This window comes from Mesocricetus auratus, unplaced genomic scaffold, assembly GCF_017639785.1.
Source record: "Mesocricetus auratus isolate SY011 unplaced genomic scaffold, BCM_Maur_2.0 Super-Scaffold_100676, whole genome shotgun sequence".
Lineage (NCBI taxonomy): Eukaryota > Metazoa > Chordata > Mammalia > Rodentia > Cricetidae > Mesocricetus > Mesocricetus auratus.
In genome coordinates, this window is record NW_024429266.1 from 159,815,747 (window position 1) to 159,836,715 (window position 20,969).

A 20,969-nucleotide genomic window follows, 5' to 3' on the forward strand; every position below is an offset into this window, starting at 1 on the left:
TGCCCCTCTCTTACAGTCAGCGTTCTTCACTATCTAGCCAGCACACTCATTTGGCAAAAGAATGGCACAAAGGGATGCTATCTCACTGCGGGATTATGAGTACAGATGCTTGCAGGCAAGGTTTGTGCCCTTGGACATACTCCGTAACAATACAAGCAATGTCTCTGTAACATGGAAAGGTGATGAGCCCACAGAAACAGGAAAGAAGCGAGGGAGGGGTGGAAGGAGAGAGAGTGGGCAGGGAGCGTGCGAGTAACATTGCATGGTCAGCAAAGGCTTCTCAACTACAATGTGGCATGGTGGGAGTGGCAGGGAAGGGATGCATGAGCCACGGGGACATGACACTGCTTGGAAAGACTTTTGGGCCTTGAGGCAGCACACAGTCAGCCCAGTTAGAGCAGGAAGGCCAGTGTGGCCCAGAAGAAAGAGCACCGAGAAGTGGTTCTCAATCTGTGGGGCACGACCCCTTTAAAAGGTGGAGCAATGACTCTTTCATGGGGGTTATCTAAGACTATTGGAAAGCACAGCTATTTATAATAGTAACAAAATTACAGTTATAAAGTAGAAACAAAAACAATTTTATGGTTGGGGGTCACCACAACATGAGGAACTGTATTAAGGAGCTGCAGCCTTAGGAAGGTTGAGAACCATTGGTGTCGCGTGTGAGGACAAGGATCATGACTTGGTTGTGCCTCCATTCTCACCTCCAGAGAAGTGACAGAGCTGGCACTGCAAGCACTGAGAGAGTGAGTGCTTGGTCACGCCAATGATGACTCTATTCACGGTCTTTCTCTCTCAGTGATGGCTGATCCCTGCCTAGGGTTCATTTCCTCTCACACTCCAGGCCCTTGAATTCCCTTTGATTTGGACTCTCCCTTCCTTCTTGCCATCTGGCCTAAACTTACACATCCTTGGGGTTTTAATTAAACAGTGTGTATTCTGGACGGCCTCGCCAGTGGTCCCCAGTGGAGTCAAGTGGTCTTCCTGTATTTTGAAATTCTGTGTCTCATTAGTACTTAGCACACGGCCATACAACCTAATGTTCCAGGATTTACTTCCATGTGAACAGTCAGGGACCATGAGATCAAAGGTCTTTTATCTGTCTTACTCACTAGCTGATCTCCAGTGTTGGGTTTGAGTATGTTATGAATGCTTCCAGGGGGATGCAAGCATGCAGGTTAGTGGCCCGTTTCAAAGAGACCATGTTAGCAGGAGTATCCGAAGGTGATCTTAATATTGGGGAGATACGGAGTAGCGCATAAACTCTCTCTGCTGCAGATCCCATCAAGAAAACTCCCCAAAGAGGGGACGTTATTAAATTTTGAGAACAATATAATGGGAAAGAATCCTTGTCACCTGTTAGTGAAATGTCCTGAATTCACAGGAAGAGGAAGTTGAGGACAAAAGAGATAAAGGATCTTGTCAAACCATGCTATACCTTATGGTCAGAGCTCTGGTGGAGGTGTGACCTGCACAGTCTCCTATGAGCACCACAGGAACCAAATGAATTCTCTAAAGTTCCCGACTCAAACAAGTCACACAGATCAGGGGGGCAGGGATGCTTGCTGCATCCTCAGGGCTTCCTGTTTTTAGCGATTAAAAAGTCCAGTGAAAGATGATGAATTCCTGAATTAGACATACAAGGCTTCTTTCCAATCTACTTGGTAGGTATTACTTTGTCTGTGGTGTCCTAAGGTAACAAGCTTGAATCAAAAGCAAATTATTAGTAAACATTTGCAAGTGAGCAACAAATTATTTCCCGGCGCTCAGCTCCTTCCTCCAGATACACACTTGAAATTTGTAAAGACTATTCTGTAAGAATGCTTGAACCTCTCCCTAAATCATAACACGGGTAAACTTACTGAAATATTTTTACAATTTTATTAGAGGTTTTAATTCACTGCTTTATCTATCTCTGTTAGACTGTAAAATAGCTTTAAATATTCAAGTGGTAATTAATGAATCTTTTATGTTGCAAATCAAACATTTTCAACTATGTGCTACTACAGGAGCAAAGAGGCAGGTTCTGGGGAAGGACCTTTCCTCCCTCATCTGTGCTGTTGACTGCCATTCTGATATTGGGGAGTCAGTCACATTTACTTTCTCTGCCCCGTGGGTTAATGCTCAGTGTGGACATTGTCTGCTGTCTTTCTGTAGGTCAAGTTTTCTTGACATGTTGCTTGCCAAAGACATTCCCAGCTAAATGGAAAGTCTTTGGATGTGGAATTTTTGCTTGAGTGCAAAATAATAAAAAGCATGTGTATTTTTTTTTAAAAAAGGGATCAGTTTAATGGCAAATGAGCATTGGCTTAGATTAATATTCTATTACAGTAAAAACTTATATTTAATAAATTTTGTCTATTCACCCCTCCTTCCTCCTGAATTGCACATATTTTTCTAAGTGGCATGCCAACATAAAGAAAGCACATATGATACATTTGATTTATGTTAAGTCAATAGTGTGTGCAAGCCACTTAAAATTGCATTTTAAGTGTAGAAATAGAACCCCAAAGAAACACATACAGTGCCATACATTGAGAAGGGTTAGATGTGTTAGCCTGCTGGAGGCTGACATCCCTTCTAAATATTATTCTATTTAGAAGATATTTTTGAAATGTGGTATTGTGTATCAACTTGCAATAAAGCAAGTCCAAAGTCCTGCAGTTTCATTTGGAATAAGAGAGTGGGCATTAAAAACTTCACAAAACAAAATAGTTTTCCTTGCCTCTGCCTGTCACTAATGAGAAATGATGCTACTAAAAAGGCTCACAAAGGAGTGACAAATTTCACAACAGAACCCGTGATGGCCCCCTCGTGTTTTCCCAGGGCCCTAATTAATACTGGACTTGGTGACATTTATGTATCAGAGCAATAAGCTAAACAGGAAACAATTTATGTCACCTAAAGCTTTTTAACAAATCGATACAACTATTTGTAATTGCTTGTTTCATGAAATTAAAAGTGCCAGGCCTGATCTTCGCCCATGGATTTGTGGTCAACCTGACCTATTTAAGAGAGAGAGAAGAGAGAGAGGAGAGAGAGAGAGAGGGAGAGGGAGAGAGAGAGAGAGAAAGGGAGAGAGAGAGAGAGAGAGAGGAAAAGGATAGTTGATCAGCTCAGACTTCCATCAAATAATCCATATTGCTAATATTTCTGGAATTTTAATGTAGTTACAATTTATAGCTGATCAAATGTGGTTACCTAAATTGCTGTTGGTAGTAGACAGTTTAACTGTCTATATTAATTACAGTATAATTTAATGTTCGAGTGCCGCCACTTGTGTTGGTCATTTTTACAGCTGAAGTACTTATCTGCCTTATGACGAACCATTTTAGCATTTTCAATAGAAACGTGCTAAAATGATGAGTGATAAAAATGTCATGGACTAGTAAATAATGATCATCGCCTTAGCTGAGATTAATTCTTGAAAGGCCGGTTACCTTCAATTAACATTATAACTCACAGCTTGTCCTTCTCCCAACCTGCCATCTTGGTTTGAGGCTGGGGAGCAGAGGCAACTGTTGGTAGCTTCAGATGGGTAAATTAACATATATATATTTGATATTACACCTTCAGTATGGCTTTACTAGTCAAAGTGGGAATAAAATGCTATAGGGTTGTAGTGTAGTGTGTGTGTGTTTGTGTGTATGTGTGTGTGGTGTTTAAAAAATCAATATAAGTTCTATAGACTGATTATTGTTGTTGTTTGAGACAGGGTTTCTCTGTGTTGCTTTGGCTGTCCTAGAACTACCCTGTAGACCGGGCTGTCCTCAAACTTACCAAGATCCACCTGCCTCTGCCTCCTGGGTGCTAGAATTAAAGGCATGTACCAACACTGCCCAGCTGAGTGATGGTTTTCAAATCCACACAATATTTCACAGTTATGTTAGCAGTTTTGCATTTATTTTTCTTCTGATATGAACTCTGTCTGAAAATGTTCATCAGTCTAACTAGAGCTTTAAATGGAGACTTGAGACCCAACTTCGATTTGAATAAGGAAGGATACCTTGATTTGACTCAACTACAATGAAAAGTTAAATTGTCATACTCGTCTACACATAAACATGTGTACTACTAAAGAAGACGACCTATTAAAAAGGCTAGTTGTATTGTTTATCCAGGTTTATGTCGCAGCTCCCCATATTGTTTTATAGAGAGAGCTTATGCTCTTTATATAAAAGGCCCCTGTTTAATAGGAGAAGTTGTTTTGGGTTAGCTGCCTTATGGGAGGAGCAAGCTTGAGATGAATCTTTTCAGAGTATTTCTGCTATGGAATGATTCCCGAAATGCAATTTAAAATATGGTGTGTATTGGCCAGCTGAACCTCCACTATACATACTCTCATACTTGCACGGGTCCTGGGGTGTTTTATTAGGAATGTGTGTGCACAGCTAACAGTATACCCTGTGAGCAGCATCTGTGTTTAAGCCTAGCAATTAAGGGGATTTCAGTTAACCCTGGTATTATATTCTTAGCAGCCAGGTGAGAATTAAAGGTTCAAATGTTTTGCTAATTATCGAATGAGGGTGCTTGCAGACTGGCAGCGCAATCAATGAGAAGAGGGTTCTGATTCCTATCTTGGTAACAATAGCTACTTGTTTAAAAGGAAATAAAAAAAGTCAGCCATGGAGGTACATTATCTATAATCCTAACATTTGAGAGGCTGAGGCAGGAGGATTGCTGCAAATTTAAGGCAGGTGGCCTGATTTTCCTAGGGGAATTCTAAACCAGCCAGGACTGCATAGTGAGTCCCTATCTCAAAATGAAAACAAACACAAAACGAAATCATACTGTTGTAGAAAAAGTAAAATGGAGATTCAGAAACAATGCAGGAAAGTTCCTTCTAATTCTTCCCCCAAAACAGGCAGGTACACTGTGCTGGGAAAGACACCCACCCCCCCAACAAGGTCCACTAGTCATCTCAAAGTCTTACTGATGTGCTGTGGTCTGGCCACTCCCTGGTTTTTGTTTGTTTGTTTGTTTGTTTCTTGGTGAGCCAGGGTCTATGTAGCCTGACCAGGTTGGTTTCAAACTCACAGAGATAAACCTGCCTCTACCTCCCCAGTACTAGGATTAAAGGTGTGGACTATCACGTGTAGCTTTGTAGTGTTCCTTTCAGCATATCGCCAGTGAGATTTGTGTTAAAAAGACCCGGTGGTATCATTCATCAGTCCTTAGAATATGTGTGATGGGATGAAGTTATGGAGAGAACACACATTTTTCTATAAGTATAGAATTAAAAATAACCTCTACAGGTACTTTCCTGGGACCCAGGGCTCTCCCTCCAGCTCTGCTGTCTTCTCTGTGTAGTTAACCCAGCACACTTTTGATAGAACATTTTTATAAGATCATTTGTTCTAATCTAAGCATTTATCATTATATGCAAAAGCTTTGCTGATGAGAATACAGTAGATGGTGGTTTTGACGTTAGCATTTTATTTGGATGACTGATCTTGCAGATGTGAAATGTCAATGAATTATTCATGAAATTGCTTTCCTCCAAAATTTTAGTTTGGCTCTTCTTGTTAGTTATGAAACAATTTTTTTTCTTATCAAATTCGGTGAAGAAGAGAGCGTGCTCCCTCTGACAGAGCTGGCCCTTCCACCATCCCTTGGAACCCTTCTTCGAATAGCTTCCCTTAGCCTGCTCATCAGGCTGTGCATCTGGTATGGGGGAGGCTGTGGCTAAGGGGAAGCTTGCAGCATATGCCTGCCATACAGTCTCAGCAGGTCAGAAGTGGGGGAAAAAACTTAGGCTGTGGCAACTTTGTCTACCAGTGTGAACAACCAGCATTTTTATTGCATTTGAGAACGCTCTCATGTCAGTCACTAGTACTGACTACACAACATTTTTTTTTATTGTCTGTATCCACAGACATGGAATGATGGAATTACAGTTGATGTCAAGGAATGAGATTCTTTTATGCCTTATCAAAACAAAACAAAACAAAACAATCCTTGTTAGTGGCAGCACATATACAGAGAGCACCACGCTCACAACCCAGACCGCACCATCTCCACCCAGGCTCCTGGGTAGAAGGGACTGCATTGAGTTACAGTGGACCCACAAGACGCCGCTAGAATTGTCCATTTGCTTCTCAGGATAGTAAAAGTGAAACCGAGTTGCAAAACACTTCCAGACTGTCAGGAGGGTATGGCATTGACCAAAAGGTACCAAAAAGATTCAAAGTCATTAGCAGAGTCTGCTTGTGTGCCCTTGGAGACAGAGCTCAGCTAGAATGTGGAAAAGAGGAGACTTTTCGAATAGATTTCGTGTGTGATTAAAAAATAAGAGCTAGTGATTTACATTACATTTTGGTTCTATTATTTTGTTTATCTTTTAAACCAAGGCTTGCTTCGTTATGGCTAATGGGACACTGGGAATGTCAAGTCAACTGTCTTCTGATGTGGGGAGGACACTGGCAGCTAGGTCACCATGTACATAAGTCTTGATGTTCACCTTTTGCTGCCCCAATACGGCAGCCTAAGCCTTTTCACATGGATAGACCTGGGAACAACAAAGATGGGTCCTCATCATGACTGTGTGTGTCTGACACATGGGCCAACCTCCCTCATGGTTGCTTGATTTTTACTAAGAAAAAAAAGAAAAAGAAAAAGTAACAAATTGTCTTTACACTTTGGGACCTTGCAAATTTTTTTATGCAAAAGTTTCAATATTTTCAACACTTCCCATTATTAATGACTACTTTACTGATAAACCTTTGAAAGTGTGACCCTGGAATTTCATCATGCAAAAATATTGACTGCAGCAGGAGAGAACATTTTTTTTAAACAACTTTTTTTTTCTCTTTTCAAACTTAGGAACTTGTTTAAGATAATCAAGAAGGCAGTGGCAGGATAAACACAAGGAACAGGAATGTATCAAAAACAGATTCTCACACATACACACACACACACACACACACACACACACACACACACACACACGCTCTCTCACACACGCCCCACCCCACAAACCTGTACAAAATGTTCCAATTAATGAGAGTAGGAAACAAATTATGTCAACTATGTTACAATTTAAAAGCCAAAAAAAAAAGTGTTCTGGAGTTTCTTCTTTTCCCCCACATGTCAATATATCATCCAATGTTCGTAAATCAAGGATAAGGAAATAAAATACATGTGCAGCACCAACTGCAAATCCATTACATACAGTAGATTTTCCCCCCAAAGATACTGTGGTTTTCTTCTGCTTTAAAGTATCATTAATAAAATGCAGTTGCACAAAAAGCAAAGATGTTTTGACAAACAGGTGTATGCATTTATTCCTCTTTAGGAACAATACCTAAAAAATAAAATAATTAAAAAAAAAAGAGCTGCCCTCGGCCCTCCCCCACAAAAGACAAAGATTGACACAGACACATCGGGATATATGTACAACCGAATCAACCCCATTCTAAAGAAGCGACCATAATCCCCCCCCAGGGACAGAATCAGAACTGTAAAAGATTGATTGCTTGCTGTAAAGCCTGAGAACTTTTTTAAAGTTGGTTCTTCTGCAAGGCTGTGACACCTGCAAAGATATGTAAAATCTAATTTTTCTTATTTATTTTTTTTGCTACAGTCTTTAGACTAAGCATGCAAGACATACGACTAAGTGCAACTGAGTGAAATGTATATTTTTACTTTTTTTAATCATTCCCTAAAGGTTTGAACTGAGGTATGCGTACTAACAGTTCTCATGCTGTCATCTTTACTCGTGTCTAGCTACACATGCTGAGAATGAACTAATCTACCAGATTTTTATCCTCTTTTCAATATCTAACCAGCAACCACTCCGTTTAGAAGCACAGGCCCCCTTCCCATGACCCTGCCTGGCTACTGCCTGACATCATGAAGCTGCCTGGAAAAGTGGGGGTGGGGGCACGAGTAACCACGGACCGCCCCTCAACGGAAAGCAGAGCAAAGCTTCAGAAGTAATTGCCAAAGACGTTCTATTCTAAGCTGATGAGTGGATGGGAATGTCACCTATTTTTGTGTGTAAATGAAAATGCTGACCAAATCATAATCTTAAAAAGGAAAAGCAAAAAGCAGAAAGAATCTAGAACTAGGATATATATGCCAAGATAAAACAAAACTAATGCAGTGATCACAGCACGACCCTTAAAGAAAAGTGGCATACCAATGTTCTAAAAAAATCTCTTTATTCTAGAAGTGGCCTAGTGCAGTCAGACACTTTTCTGTTCTCTCTGAAGTCATCCTAGTGTCTCCTTGATTTACACACTAATTTTCAGCATCATACATTCATTTCTTTTTTCTGAGATGGTATCCCATTCTTTCCATAGGAGCTATAATACTGTTTTCCTGTTTGTATTTTTCTTTCTCTGCAGTAGCCCCTTATTTTCTCCTTACAGGAGTTAGTTTTGGTCTCTGTACAAGTACAGAAAAGGAAAAAGAAAAAAAAAAAGAAAAAAGTAAAAAACTTTGGTTCCATTGCCTACTTAGTCTGCTAAATGAACTCTGTTGGAGGGGCAGTTATTTCCCTCGGGTTGGCAAATAGCCTGGGCCTCATCATTTGCCTCTGAATCCTTTTGCCTCCTTTGATCAACAATAAGAGGATATTTGGCTTCATCAGATAAAGCATAAAAGAAAATAATTTACCTTTGTGTAATATCTTTGGTAATTTTAGAAATAAAAAGTACAAAGTATATAAATTAAGCTTCGAAAGGCTCTCCAACTAAACCCAAACAAAAGCTACAGCCCTAGATAAATAAATGCCAGGGAGGTGGGTGTAGACAGAAGTGTGGAGGGGTTTGAAGGGCTGAGGGCTGTACTGACCTAGAGCCATCACATTCTGTGGACCCTAGTCGCAGGAGCCTCCGTCTGTCTGCTGGTGTCACCTGTTAAGTTTGTGCTACTAGGGTGGTGTGACACTGTCACACTGCAGGCTGAACTGCAGCACCCACTCTACACACTGGAATCCGACACATCAGCATCTACTGGGCTCAGTGCTCATTAACTCCCATAACAAGTTCACGGTGAAGTCTCATTTGCATTAAAACAGATGAATGCCACCAAGCTGGTCTCAACTGACGCACAAACTCAGCGCTGTCACCATGTTGAGTAAAGTTAGTTAGGGAAGCTGGTTTTTTGGTCATTTTGCAAACAAAGCAACCCATGCTGGTAAGGACAACACAGAGTCTGTGGTCCTAGTCACTTGATTATAGGGGGGAGAGCCTTCCATGGTCATCATGCCAGTCTAATTATTAAGTTTTGTTTACTCTTTTCATTGTCTCTCTTGGCTGTGTTTCCTGATGCTGAGAGAATGTGGTAGCAGTTACTCACAATGGTGGGCACTATAAAAAGAAAAGAGAATTTCTCAAACATTCCCATCCCACCCCAATACTGCTTCTGTGAAATGAATCTGCTATGTTCCTAGAATGTGTGCGTGTGTTTCTCTCCTTTTCTCTTGTTCGTTCTCTTTCTGGCAGGGCACCGTGTCCCTGTGAGAGGACCTTCAGGTGTAAGGTGCAGCCTTTGGGATTTTTTTTTTTTTGGAAAAAAAGACCAAAACGGAATGTTTTGTTTTGTTTTTTTAAACTTGAGAGAAACGTGGGGATGTCTATAGGAAAATGGAATGAGTGCCGGAAAACTACAGACGAGAAATGACATTCAGCTTTGTATAATAAAAACACCTATTAACATTCATCACAAGGTACAGAAAACGTGAAGCCTCCAAGAGGCCGTGGGCCCAAATGGAGGCCTGAGGTCAGAACTTAAAATGGTATAGAAGAAGCAAAAAAAAAAAGCAATACATTAAAAAGTTTGGGATAATTATTTTTAACCCCTCCCCCCAATAAACACACAAAGGCCTTCCCCATCCCAACTGGAAGCAAAAACAAAAACAAACAAACAAAAAGAAAACCAAAGTGAGTAAAGGCAGTGATATCAACATGCAGTGCTGTGCAAATAGGTCGTCCACTGGAATCTTCGATTTGGGCAAAGGCTTGGTCTGCGGCGCAGGTGCGCAAGCTCAGTCGGGTGTCCTCGGTGTCGGCCTTGGCAGGACAAACTGCAGTTCAAAGTCTGCTGCTAAAAGTGAATCCGTTTACCGAATTTACAACACTGATGTTGACTCAAAGAGGAAAATCCCAAGTACCAAACAGGTCCATCCAATGCACAGAGTACAAATCCCTTTTGTCAACAAAAAGTAGAAAAATCAAAAATACTCCCAAATGGGATTCTTGATGGCACTAAGAGTTAACACATTTTCAGAGTTGTCAAAATGTAGCGAAAAATCCTCCAGACTGTACAACGAGCGGAGAACGGTTTCACTGCTAATTTTTGACGTGGTTTGTTTGTTTTGTTTTGTTTTTTAATTTGTTTTGTTTTGCTTTTTTCCCAATCTTCGGTCTCGGGGGTCGGCCCGCCCAGAGGTTCACTCCATGTCCTCATTTACTGGCTCATCTTCGTAATCTCTGTCATGGTCAAAATCTGGACTGTGGTTGGCTGTTGTCACTAAGGACAGAGGCCCTTCCGCTTCCTCAGGGTCAAGGGGTTCCTCTTTGACGTGTACGGGATGCCTACAGAGGGAGAGAGAAACAGGCTTAGAAGAGTATCTAGACTGATGTACAGCTGGTGTGCAGATGTGTCCTACAGCGACAACACTGTCCAGTAGAGGCAGAGTCACCCTGGCCACATGTGTTTTTCAAATATGGTGGGGAAGTTGTTGTCATTTTCACTGCCTATGTCCCAAGGGTCTAGGGACCACGTGTGTGCAGGCGTTTCTGAACCCCTCAGTGTAACAGCACTGGTGCTGAAATATCCGTTGCACATCCCTGTTTCAGGAAGGATTCTGTACAGGTTCCATTTCTCCTGCTTTCCAGGACTCATGAGTTACTGGAGGGCCTTGTGACAGTGCAGCAGATGGAGCTCAGACTCTGCCTTTCGAAGAGATTCCGGGTGATGGTACTGGTCCCAGGACCATACTTTTGAGTGCCAAATAACAGGCCTCGTAGAGACATCCTGGGTGGATGAATGCCACCCTGCAAGTAATTATGTGCAATGGGGATCTGCAATACGGCAGTGGTTCATGGGGCCCACTGAGCACAGGAGGCTGCCTGGGCTAATCATGACTTGCTGTGTGCTCTGCTCTGCTAGTTAACATGCAGAACCTGTGAGAGAACCCTCCAGAGGACGACCCCGAGCGAGGGTCTATCATTAATCAACTTCAAGCAAGCACAGCAAAGAGACACCATGATACATGCTTGAAGCTCCAAATTAATGCATATTTTTACAAACTGTCAATAAGGCAAGAAAAGCCCTGCCAGGAAACACAAACGGAGAGGAAAAGGCTTGCTCAACACAACGATATGATAAGAGAGCAGAGCCCCAATCAGAATAATAACACTGTCAGCTGTAAACAAGGCAAAACATGAGGCCCGGCTGGTAGCCGCCACCCGGACACTCCAGCTACCTTGAGAGCTGCCAACTTTCTCATTATGGACCGGGGCTCGGTTCATCTAAAGGGGGCTGGCATGATCACACAAAACTACTCTGATAACAACTGTGAAAAGCTGTTCGTAAATCATATTTACAACTGATCTCTTGCAAATACAAATGACTTTCTGTAGCGGGGGGCTTTTGATATGCAAAAGAACCATTCAAGTTCAAATGTGCCCATCTCTGAGACAGGCTGCAAATGGGAGGGACTTATAATGGACATTATCAAGTATTAGTAATAAGAGGTGGTACAGGGATGGCTGGATTCCTAAATAATTGATGCTGTATGCAAGGCCTAAAGGTCCCTGGTACCACTTAAAAACAAACAAGGGCCTTCCCTGGAAGACAGGAACCTTCAAAATCAATTGACACTAAAATTAGTGCAGCATTGAGGGAGTTTGGGGGGCTAGATGTCAGGTAAATAGCTTTAAACAATTAAACCCATATTCCTAAAAACCATTTGTCCAACAAATCAGTGTATTTTACATGTGGGTCTCCAGCTACTTAAAATTCTTAATGGTTGTGTGCTTGTCTTTGTTTCTGAAATAAGGCTTAGGCCTGGCTAGCTAGTCTGCAGAGTTCCTGAATGAAAAATATTAACTTCAAGAGGAAAATCAAACACTTCAAAAGAGGGCAGGGTCCTTCCACGCTTGGGGTACCATGTCGTTGAACATGTCACATGCCTGTGTAGCCAGCCCTGATTATGGTCACTGCCAGCCTCTCCCTTCCCTTTGGAGAGCATATTATTACATGCTTTAGACACAGCAGGAATTATTTTCTTTCTTTTTCGTATTTTGTTGGCTTTTCCGTCTACAGTTTTCTGGTTATGTGTGATCCCATCTGTTGGTAAGCTGGTCCCTCTACACCGGGCATTCTGCAGTCTCTTCCTTCCCCTCTACCGTTTGCATAGTACAGCGAACCACTGCTAGCCATTAATCTTTCTCCTTCTGTTGATTTACCTCCTTGGGATAAATGTCTAAGAATGCAATTGTTGGAGCAGAGGCCAAAACATCTTTATGGCTCTCCTGATTTATTGGGATATTAATTTGCAGAGGGGTGTTATCAAGTGAGACTCAATGTCAGTGTCCCAAGTGTTACTTTGAAAAAAGCAGATTGTGGTCTCACAGGTGTGCGGTACACTCCATGAACCGCACCCCCTGCATTACCGGCCACAGTGAACGTTTAGTTCTGTCTCCTGACTTCACTACAGGGAGAGCTGTGACTTCACCAATCATTCCATGAACTGCCTGAGTGGGTGTAGTAATGTCCAGTAACAGGAATTTGCCCTTTAAAAACAATTTTATAAACTAGTTGCTGAGACTCAACTGCTATTCTCCAGAATACCACTTTTCTGCTTAAATTTTTAAAAGCTATCATACCTAGTACTTATCAATCTCTGGTTTGCAAGGTACAGTCTGATGATAATACACAAAGTCTTAGAGGTATGGATTGGATACGCTAGGAAACGTGACCTTCTTGCTTTACAACTATAAAATCACCGTTTGCTAGATCCAGCCCCCAAACAACAAGAACAAAAAATGGAAGGCTTCCCCAAATTGGAGTTCCTAACACCAGAGACTATTCCAATCTCCCCAAAATCCATTGAGTATTTACTGCACCCTAACATGGGTAATGATGCTGGCACATCTACATGGTCTACCCTAGTGCTTAACATAAAATGCATGACCAACAAATATGACCAACTAGATGGACTGTGAAACAACCTGAAAAGTCTACTCCAGGTATGACAGTAAGGGTTCTTCAGTCTTCCATGTGAGATTCAGACCGTTGTTAAAGGCTTCCCTCCCAGTGGGCATAGACACAGTGTGCCAGCTACAGAATAGGGCTACACAGTGGGGGCCTCTCTTAAGCCTCCCTCTACCAGGCCTACTATTTCCAAAAGGACTCCCAAGGGATAATGGAGCAAAATACCATCCCTCTGTTCCCCTTACATCTGAGTAATCCTTTTGTACAGCCTTCCCGGGAACATATGGGTTTTTAACTATAGACAACTAGTGTTTCAAGGTATTGTGTCCCTCCCTGCTCTGGGTGTACATACAGCACAGAGCCTTTGGTATGGTGGCCCTTTAGCTCCTACCAGAATGAAAGTACGCTGCCCCCAAACCATTATTATGCAACTACCTTCTGCAGGTTTCATTTTTGCTTTTGTATTGTTTTTTAAGAGAAAGGAAATGCTGTGGTTTGTGTCACAGCAAAGTGAAGTGAGCAGACAGCTGTATTACAAACACTGCCTATGTGCTGGGCCAGCTTCCTAACAGTGTCTTGTAAGCCTTGTTGTAAAGTTTATGGCTTGATTTATTCCAATAGACTGGAACAGTTAAAAAACAATTTGCATCCTAGCAGGGTAATGCACACTGGACAAGAATGAAATCTCTGTCATTACAGAACTCACTTAATGGAAGTATGGGGTCACCACGTCTAACTGGCTGTGACACTGATAGCAGCACAGTGAAGCTGTTGTCGGCACAGAGCACCCCGGGATACATGGTGTAACCCTGACGAGTGAACACCATGCTTTGACAGCACGATGCGGGGTTTTTTTCTTTCTTTCAAGCAGTTGAGCCTTTGCTGTGTTACACATTAGGATGATTGCTGTAAAATACAGGTTTTTTGGTACATATGAGGTTCACTCTATCTTGTTAAGCAATTGAACTTCCATCATGGATAGGTCTGTCTCCATAGACTGGCTGGCCAGCAGCCTGCCTTCCTTCCTTCCTTCCTTCCTTCCTTCCTTCCTTCCTTCCTTCCTTCCTTCCTTCCTTCCTTCCTTCCTTCCTTCCTCCCTTCCCTTCCTTTTACATGGATGACACCTTGAGTTTGAACAGACTGTAAGAAAACATTGTGCCTTCTACTCAGTAACTTCATATATTCTTCCTCAATGGCTAATGTCTTGTAGTGGCTCAGATGCCTGAACTTTCTGAATATTGAAATAAAATGTCCCAACAATGGTGAATATCAGTGAGATTACAAAGGAGTCAGAGACACCAGCTTGCTTTAGGGAAGATGAATTCGGTGGCAATAGTGGGAAAGACATTCTTAAAACGCGAGCGTGTCAGCGCTGGGAAACTATGCCCACAAATTAAGACCATCATCCCCACCTCTAAAGATCCCCTTTAGAGAAGTCAGGGCATGGGATTAAAATGCTAGAAAGCAAAATCTCAGATTTCCCCCATTATGCTGGCAGATACCATTTCACCCCCTTTGTCACTAGATGCCAGTTCATTCTGTCTCTACTTGTTAAAGGTCACATTTTCCATTCCCATCCCTCAAATTTCCTAAAATAAGATGTTGGTCAGTAATCCAGAAAGAATGTGCAGACAAGTGGCCTATTCTTGGAGCGGACAGCACTGGAAAACACTGAACTGGTTTAGTCACTGCAAGTGGGCCATGGTTTTGGAGAAACTCGATGAACAAGGGAGACGGACTGCCACTAGCGGCCTGGGCCACTGCACAGCCCCGCATCTGGAATCACACAGTTCCTTTTCTGTCGCTGGACCCTCCCCAGGAACAAAAGGGGGACTATGGCAGAGGCAGTGGTTTTCAACCTTCACCGGCCACAAAGGGGCACCCCGCCCCGGGGACCTTGCTGAGATTTGTGTGGTCCTGGTGCCATTCGCATGCAGCCCAGGCGACCATTGCTGCACTCAGTTATATGTGCTCTCATTATCCTGCCGTCTGCCGCTGTAATGCTCCTATTAATTTTCCTTTTGATATTTTAAGAGCAATCTATAAATCATGCTGCCTTTCATTTGTGCCATCATTAATGCTTGGTAATAATGCTGCGGTGCTGAGCTCAAGTGGTTAAACTTAGCGCACAACCAAGTAAACATGCATCTTTTCCCTCGCTGGAAGCTGAACACACCATGGGCTTTCTCAAAGAGGTGTGTACTGATTTTAGGAGAAAAATCACAGTGTGACTTAAGTAATGGTCTGAGACACAAAGTGGAGGAAACTTCTCATTTTCTTGCTGTGCACACTTACAGTGGATGAAGCCGATTGCTTTTTTACTAACTAGTCCTTTTACGCACTAACAAGTGACACAAGTGACATTGAGGCTCTTAAGAAATCAGAAATGATGGGGAAGGTGTCTTGAAGGGCCAGAGAAGAGTTTAACAGGGAGACTGGGATCAGGTGACAAAGCTTTGAGTGGACAGTACTCACACAGCTTGCATAGGGGATCTGCCAGGACTGCTGTCGCTCTCGTTGCTGTTGGTGTGCTCCATGGCCCCGTTCAGCTCCTCCCGGATGGCACTGGCCAGGCTGCCCAGAGTGGGATTTCCCATGGAAGTGGTAGTGTACAGAGGTATGCTATTCTCAGCCATGGAAGCCTGCATCAACCAAAAGAAACCCAATGAAATTGTAGAGGAGGCAAGACAAGAAAGCTCTGTGTTAGGAATGCGTGGTGTGTTTGATGGCCTTTGGTTCAAGTTCACTGTATTGTGGCTGACAATTTCCAGGAGCTGTAGGATTTTGCTTCCAAGATGTAGGAGCCCTGGGCTTCATTTGGATGAGCTATCTGAGCACCGATGAGTCTATGGGTGAAGTTGCCTCCTGGGTTCTGTCTTGTGGAGTCATATGGTTTAGACAAAAGTATCTAATATGAAGAGTATATCCAATGCCTTTTTTTTTCTTCAAGAAGAACTGAATATTTCCAGCTCATAGTGAAATATAATGGAATTTTCATTTCTTTATCCACTTTGATGACTCCACTATTGGATATCCAAGATTTGATCAGATTATATGGCCACATGGCTCAAATTTATGAGAACTTCCATAAACACCCATAGTAAAGGAAGAGGTTATGGAACTGGAATCAATTTTTTCTCCCCCATCATTCCCATTTTAATGACTTTTGAACCTGCTTAGTGAAGGCTGACATAACCAGATGAAGGCAACAGCCTAGGCTTCCAGCATCAGACCAATCATGGAGGACTTTGGAAGTGAAGAAGAATCTCTAGCAAAAAGAAAGGCTAAATCTTATTTCCTTTACAACTAAGTATATCGATATTAAAGGTGACAAAGTCACTCCAAGTGAGAGTCAGCCAAAAAAAAAAAAGTATGAGAAAGAACCACTCTCCCCAACACACACAAAAAAAAGTTCACCCCCAAACTAAAGTCTGGTAGACTATTGTTCATTTTCTGTGATAGCAAATGTAACTATTAAGGCCACCCTGGCTGCAATGTGGACAATTGTCAAAAAATACCATGGGACTGAAGGAAGCCCATTTGTTACACTTGGGTAGGAAGTGTGCCCCAGTGACTTTTTATTTTATTATTCAGGAGGACAGACTTGGGAAAAGAGGCAGCTGTAATTAGATGAAGATTTATCAAAATTGTCTTCTTGCAGACTACACTATGCCTGGTTTTCCATCCTAATGAGAGAAAGTACGATCACAAGACAATCTGGCAGAGTGGCTTCAGTTGGACCATCATGTGAGAGTCCTCACTATTCTAGAAAAGCTGGCACCAAAGAGAAGGTACGAGCCAGGAACAAAGGGAAACAGGAGCGGAGCTGGGCTGCAGTGAGTCTGCCTGTTAGTCAGCTGCAGTCTTGCTCCGTGTAAAACCCAGTGTCTCCCTCCTTCCCCTGTGGGCTTATCTGCTTTCCTTCCGTAAGTAAAGGGAGGTGGGTTGTATCTCCTGTTTTCCCAGTGTGGTGACCACTTCCCACTCTCCTATGGCTTGTCAGATAATCCGCTTGCATCCAGCGCTTTCCGAATGCATATTTTATAATTGCAATAAAACATTTCTATTCTTCCTGGGCAGAACAGTTGGCAGAGCAATATTACTGCCAGCTGCAGCTGGGCTGCCATCTTCAGCTGCCTTATGTGAGACCACACAGTGGTCACACTTCCCTGCCACGTTAAGTGCTGCCTGGACTGTCAACTGTGTAGCCCTCTTGCGGATTTGCTCTCACTGGACAAGAGCACTGTTGGATGGTCGGCAAGGGAAGAAGCTGGGGCCACTGTCACCTTGATATTTTATTGGACTCTGAAGCCCTGAACTGAGAAGTAAAAACCATGGAAACAACTAGAGTGTGTTAGGATAGCTGTTATTCTTTTCTATTCTCAAAATGTTATGGGTGAAAGACACTTACGATTGACAAGACCTTAGACACAACCTAAGTACAGAGAACCAGTTTTGTGCCTTTAAACAAAACACTAGCCACTGGGCTACAGGAGGATTCTGGGGCCTGGCCCACCACTATTCCTCCTGAGTAGTCTTTTGCAGAGCGAAGCATCAGAGCAACCCACAAATTATCACCTTCTAACAGGTCCTTCCTGATGCTCTTAGGAGCAGGTGTGTCACAATGTTTATAATGGACTTAATTATATAAATGATTCTGGGCACAGAGTGTGGCTTCATATCAAACTGGCACCTCTGCCAGAAACACAAAGGTTCTTAGGTGATGGCACACGAGTCCGTAAGTACCACGGCGTCTGGAATGTTAACTGCTCTGCGCTCCCCAGGGAAAAGGCAGTCTATAAATATGAAGCTTTACAGTTACCCGTAGTTACTTCACTTTTTCAGAGCATAATGCAATCTGTCCCGAGCCCCATGTTTTATTTCTGTAGTGGATTCTGCTGTCCTATTTTATAAATTGTATATCATGCCGTTATGTCGCTCTAGTAATTTTTTTTGAAGATATTGTTGCACTGTTATTTTTACTCGCCGTGCAAAGTGGAAGTGGGTGATAATGGAAAGGAAGGCCTGCTGGTGGGGTCTTTATTTAATTTGCATGGCAGGAAGCTGTCTTGTATGATTGGCTGTCTACTGGTGGGGAATCCGAATTCAAGAGGAGGGGCCAAGGAGATACTCCTTAAAGTGTTCCTGGAAAGCCGCAGGACAGTTTTGGGTGAGCAGGGGAAAGACGGAAGTGTGCGGTGGATGCGAAGACAAAGGTCTGGGAGATGAAGTGTGAACACGTCTGTGACGATAAAGCACGCTAATTGAAATCCGTCAGAGTTAAGGGAATCCAAAGGACGAGGCTCCTTCCTTCTTTTTTTCCCTTTCTGCCTTGTGAATGTAAAATGTGCTTGTAATTTTAATACCAATCCAGATAGAACCGCCTTTAAATTCATACTTCACAAGACTCCAGGGAAAGCAAGTTACTAATGCATGGTATTTACTGTGGCAGCGTGTAAGCGGGCTTTCATTTACTCTTCTAAAGTTACTACGTAAACCACAAGTAATTAAAAGAAATGCAGAGAGTATTTTCTCCTAGTAAATTTGGTTTAGGCTAAAAAGAAATAAATAGAATTACTGAGATGCTCAGTTCAGTAGGTCCGCCTTGAACTGTGTCGGGGCACATTATCCTTAAGGAGCTTGAGGATGCTGCGGGTGAGCTGGGAAGACAGGTCTGTGGCAAGCAGAATAGGGGCTCAGTCAATATTTGTTTAGCAAGTGGTGAGAATCAGGCTGCTGTCAATGCCTCTTCCTCCCCCCTCCAGTTCTCATAATGCCACGTGTTCTAAACCTTTCCCCACTGGCATCCCTTTTCTGGAGTTTGTTTCTCTATTTCTGCCTTCACTTGAGCTTTTCTGAGGGACCATAACACTTCCAAGACATCACATCCAACAACCAATTCTGCTACAGTGAACAGGGCTAGGAGCGTGCAATGGCCAAAGCAAGATTTGTCTGTAGTCTACATGATGTAAATGTTGCAAGACTCTTTTTGGCATGTCTTCTAGAATAATCAAGGTAGGTTTTGTTTTTGTTTTTTGTTTTTTCCTAAACAGAAACAATGGCTACAAGGATCCTGGCTACCCCTGAGCTCTTAAGGGAGATCTGCGTATGGCATCAGGTATTTAAAAGAAGTGATACCAGATACGCTGTCAGTCTTAGAAATAACGTGGTGGTGTGAGGAACAGAAACTCAAGACTGGCTAGACGCACGGGACTTCCCTCCCGTCGCTTACACCCAGGACACTCACCTTCTAGGACCCTGCTTGAGGTAATATGTGATTTATTTGTCAGTAGTAAAGAAACACTCGGTATGATGATGATTAGGTTTTCCTGAACAACGGTCTGGAAACGTCTACCTTCCTAAAGCTTTCTGTTGCTTAAACAGTTGACTTACACAAGAGGAAACAAACCCAGACCCTACTCCCACGGAAAGAAAAGGTATTGAAATGGACTTTAATAAAGCCCTGCTTTCTCTTTAAACCTGTGAACAATGGAAGGTCATGTGACACGGTGGCCTATCATCCAGCACATTAATAGCTGTGCTAGAGTAATTACACTTGTGGTATTTTTGCCTCAAGTGAAATTCTGAAATAAGACGATGGAAATTATGATACTGCTGATAAATATTAATAAGTGAACTTTTAATTTTTTTTGCCACAATATTCAAAATGCTGAGCATCCTGCTAACGCTGAAGCAGCCCGATGTGTTTGCCTCCGGGGAGAACGATGCTTTGCGTACTTAAGAAAAAAGTTTAACGGAATTAAAATTTAATATCTAATTAGAGCGAGGCTAATATATTTTGAAATGAGTGGGGGAGCTCTGCGCCTGTGCTGCGAATTGGGGATGGCCGTTAATCTTACCTGTAAGGCTGCGTTGAGAGGTGTGCAGTAGGCGTGGCTGCTCTGCATGTTTTTAATAAGGGAAGGGTTACTGTGCAAGAAAAAGATAAAGACTCAAAGTTAAATGCAATCCGCCCAAGGGTCCGCGCTAAGTTTTGTCTTTAAGCTTACTGGTAGTCTTTCCACATTAGAAATCCATCCCCCTCCCGGTCACCAAACTGAAGGGAAAGTTAAAAGCTTCATCATCTGTGTCTGGGGGCTGGTCTGGGTGGATACCTCCATGGATGGATCTGGCTGCTCACCCTGGAGAAGCTGTCTTATATTGTAACACATGGGAATTTCCCTCGGAGGTCAGTCTGCAAAGGGTTAGTCGCACCCACACTCCAGCAAGAAGGTGGGAGCATGGCACCAGGGCAGGCTGCCTGGGACTGCACGAGGGGTCTCTGCTAGGAGGCTTCACTCTCAGCTGAACTTGACCCTGACTGCTGGGGAAACAGCGCCATTATTCCTACATTGTAAAGCAGGAGCTTCGGCCATTGTCTTTCTTGCAGCCCAGTCTGGGAGAGCACACTCTGATTTGGTGTTGTTTCTGTTGACTAGGTAAAAGGAGCCAAGATACCTTTTTTTCTTTAAAGAAAAATATCCCTGCCCTGTTTAAAATAATAATAATAATAATAAAAACCACCAAATTGCACTGGACATACTGAGGGAAAGTGTGGCTTCCAGTAGGTAATGGAGTTCATTTATCAACAGACTTTGAAGGAAATGACATTATCAATCTTTTCCCTGTGCTTTGGTTTTCAGTTTTGGAGATAGGGTCTCTTGACAAAGTTCAGGCTGTGCTGCAGTGTGCAGTCCTCTTTCCTCGGCCTTCCAGGGGCTGTCACTACAGGCATGCACCCCTATGCCAGCTTGCTAGGCACATCCTTAGTTATTCAAATTTACTACTACTTGAGTGTTCAC

At 42.7% G+C, this 20,969-nt stretch overlaps 1 protein-coding gene across 13 annotated transcripts in view; it reads right to left on the reverse strand.

The window, feature by feature from the left end:
- Window positions 1-5,772: 5,772 nt before the first annotated feature.
- Foxp1 (forkhead box P1) overlaps window positions 5,773-20,969 on the reverse strand; it is a 405,483-nt gene continuing 390,286 nt past the window's right edge. For 8 of the 13 annotated variants that reach the window (XM_040738590.1, XM_021227830.2, XM_021227831.2 and 5 more), the window contains 4 exons: window positions 20,028-20,097; window positions 18,746-18,841; window positions 15,643-15,809; window positions 5,773-10,541 (listed from right to left, as the gene is read on the reverse strand). In XM_040738590.1, the coding sequence (XP_040594524.1) occupies window positions 10,397-10,541; window positions 15,643-15,809; window positions 18,746-18,841; window positions 20,028-20,097 (478 nt within the window). In that variant the 3' untranslated portion in view covers window positions 5,773-10,396. The remainder of the gene's footprint in view (window positions 10,542-15,642; window positions 15,810-18,745; window positions 18,842-20,027; window positions 20,098-20,969) is intronic. The other 5 variants (XM_005071201.4, XM_040738594.1, XM_013114168.3 and 2 more) reach the window with 1 other exon arrangement.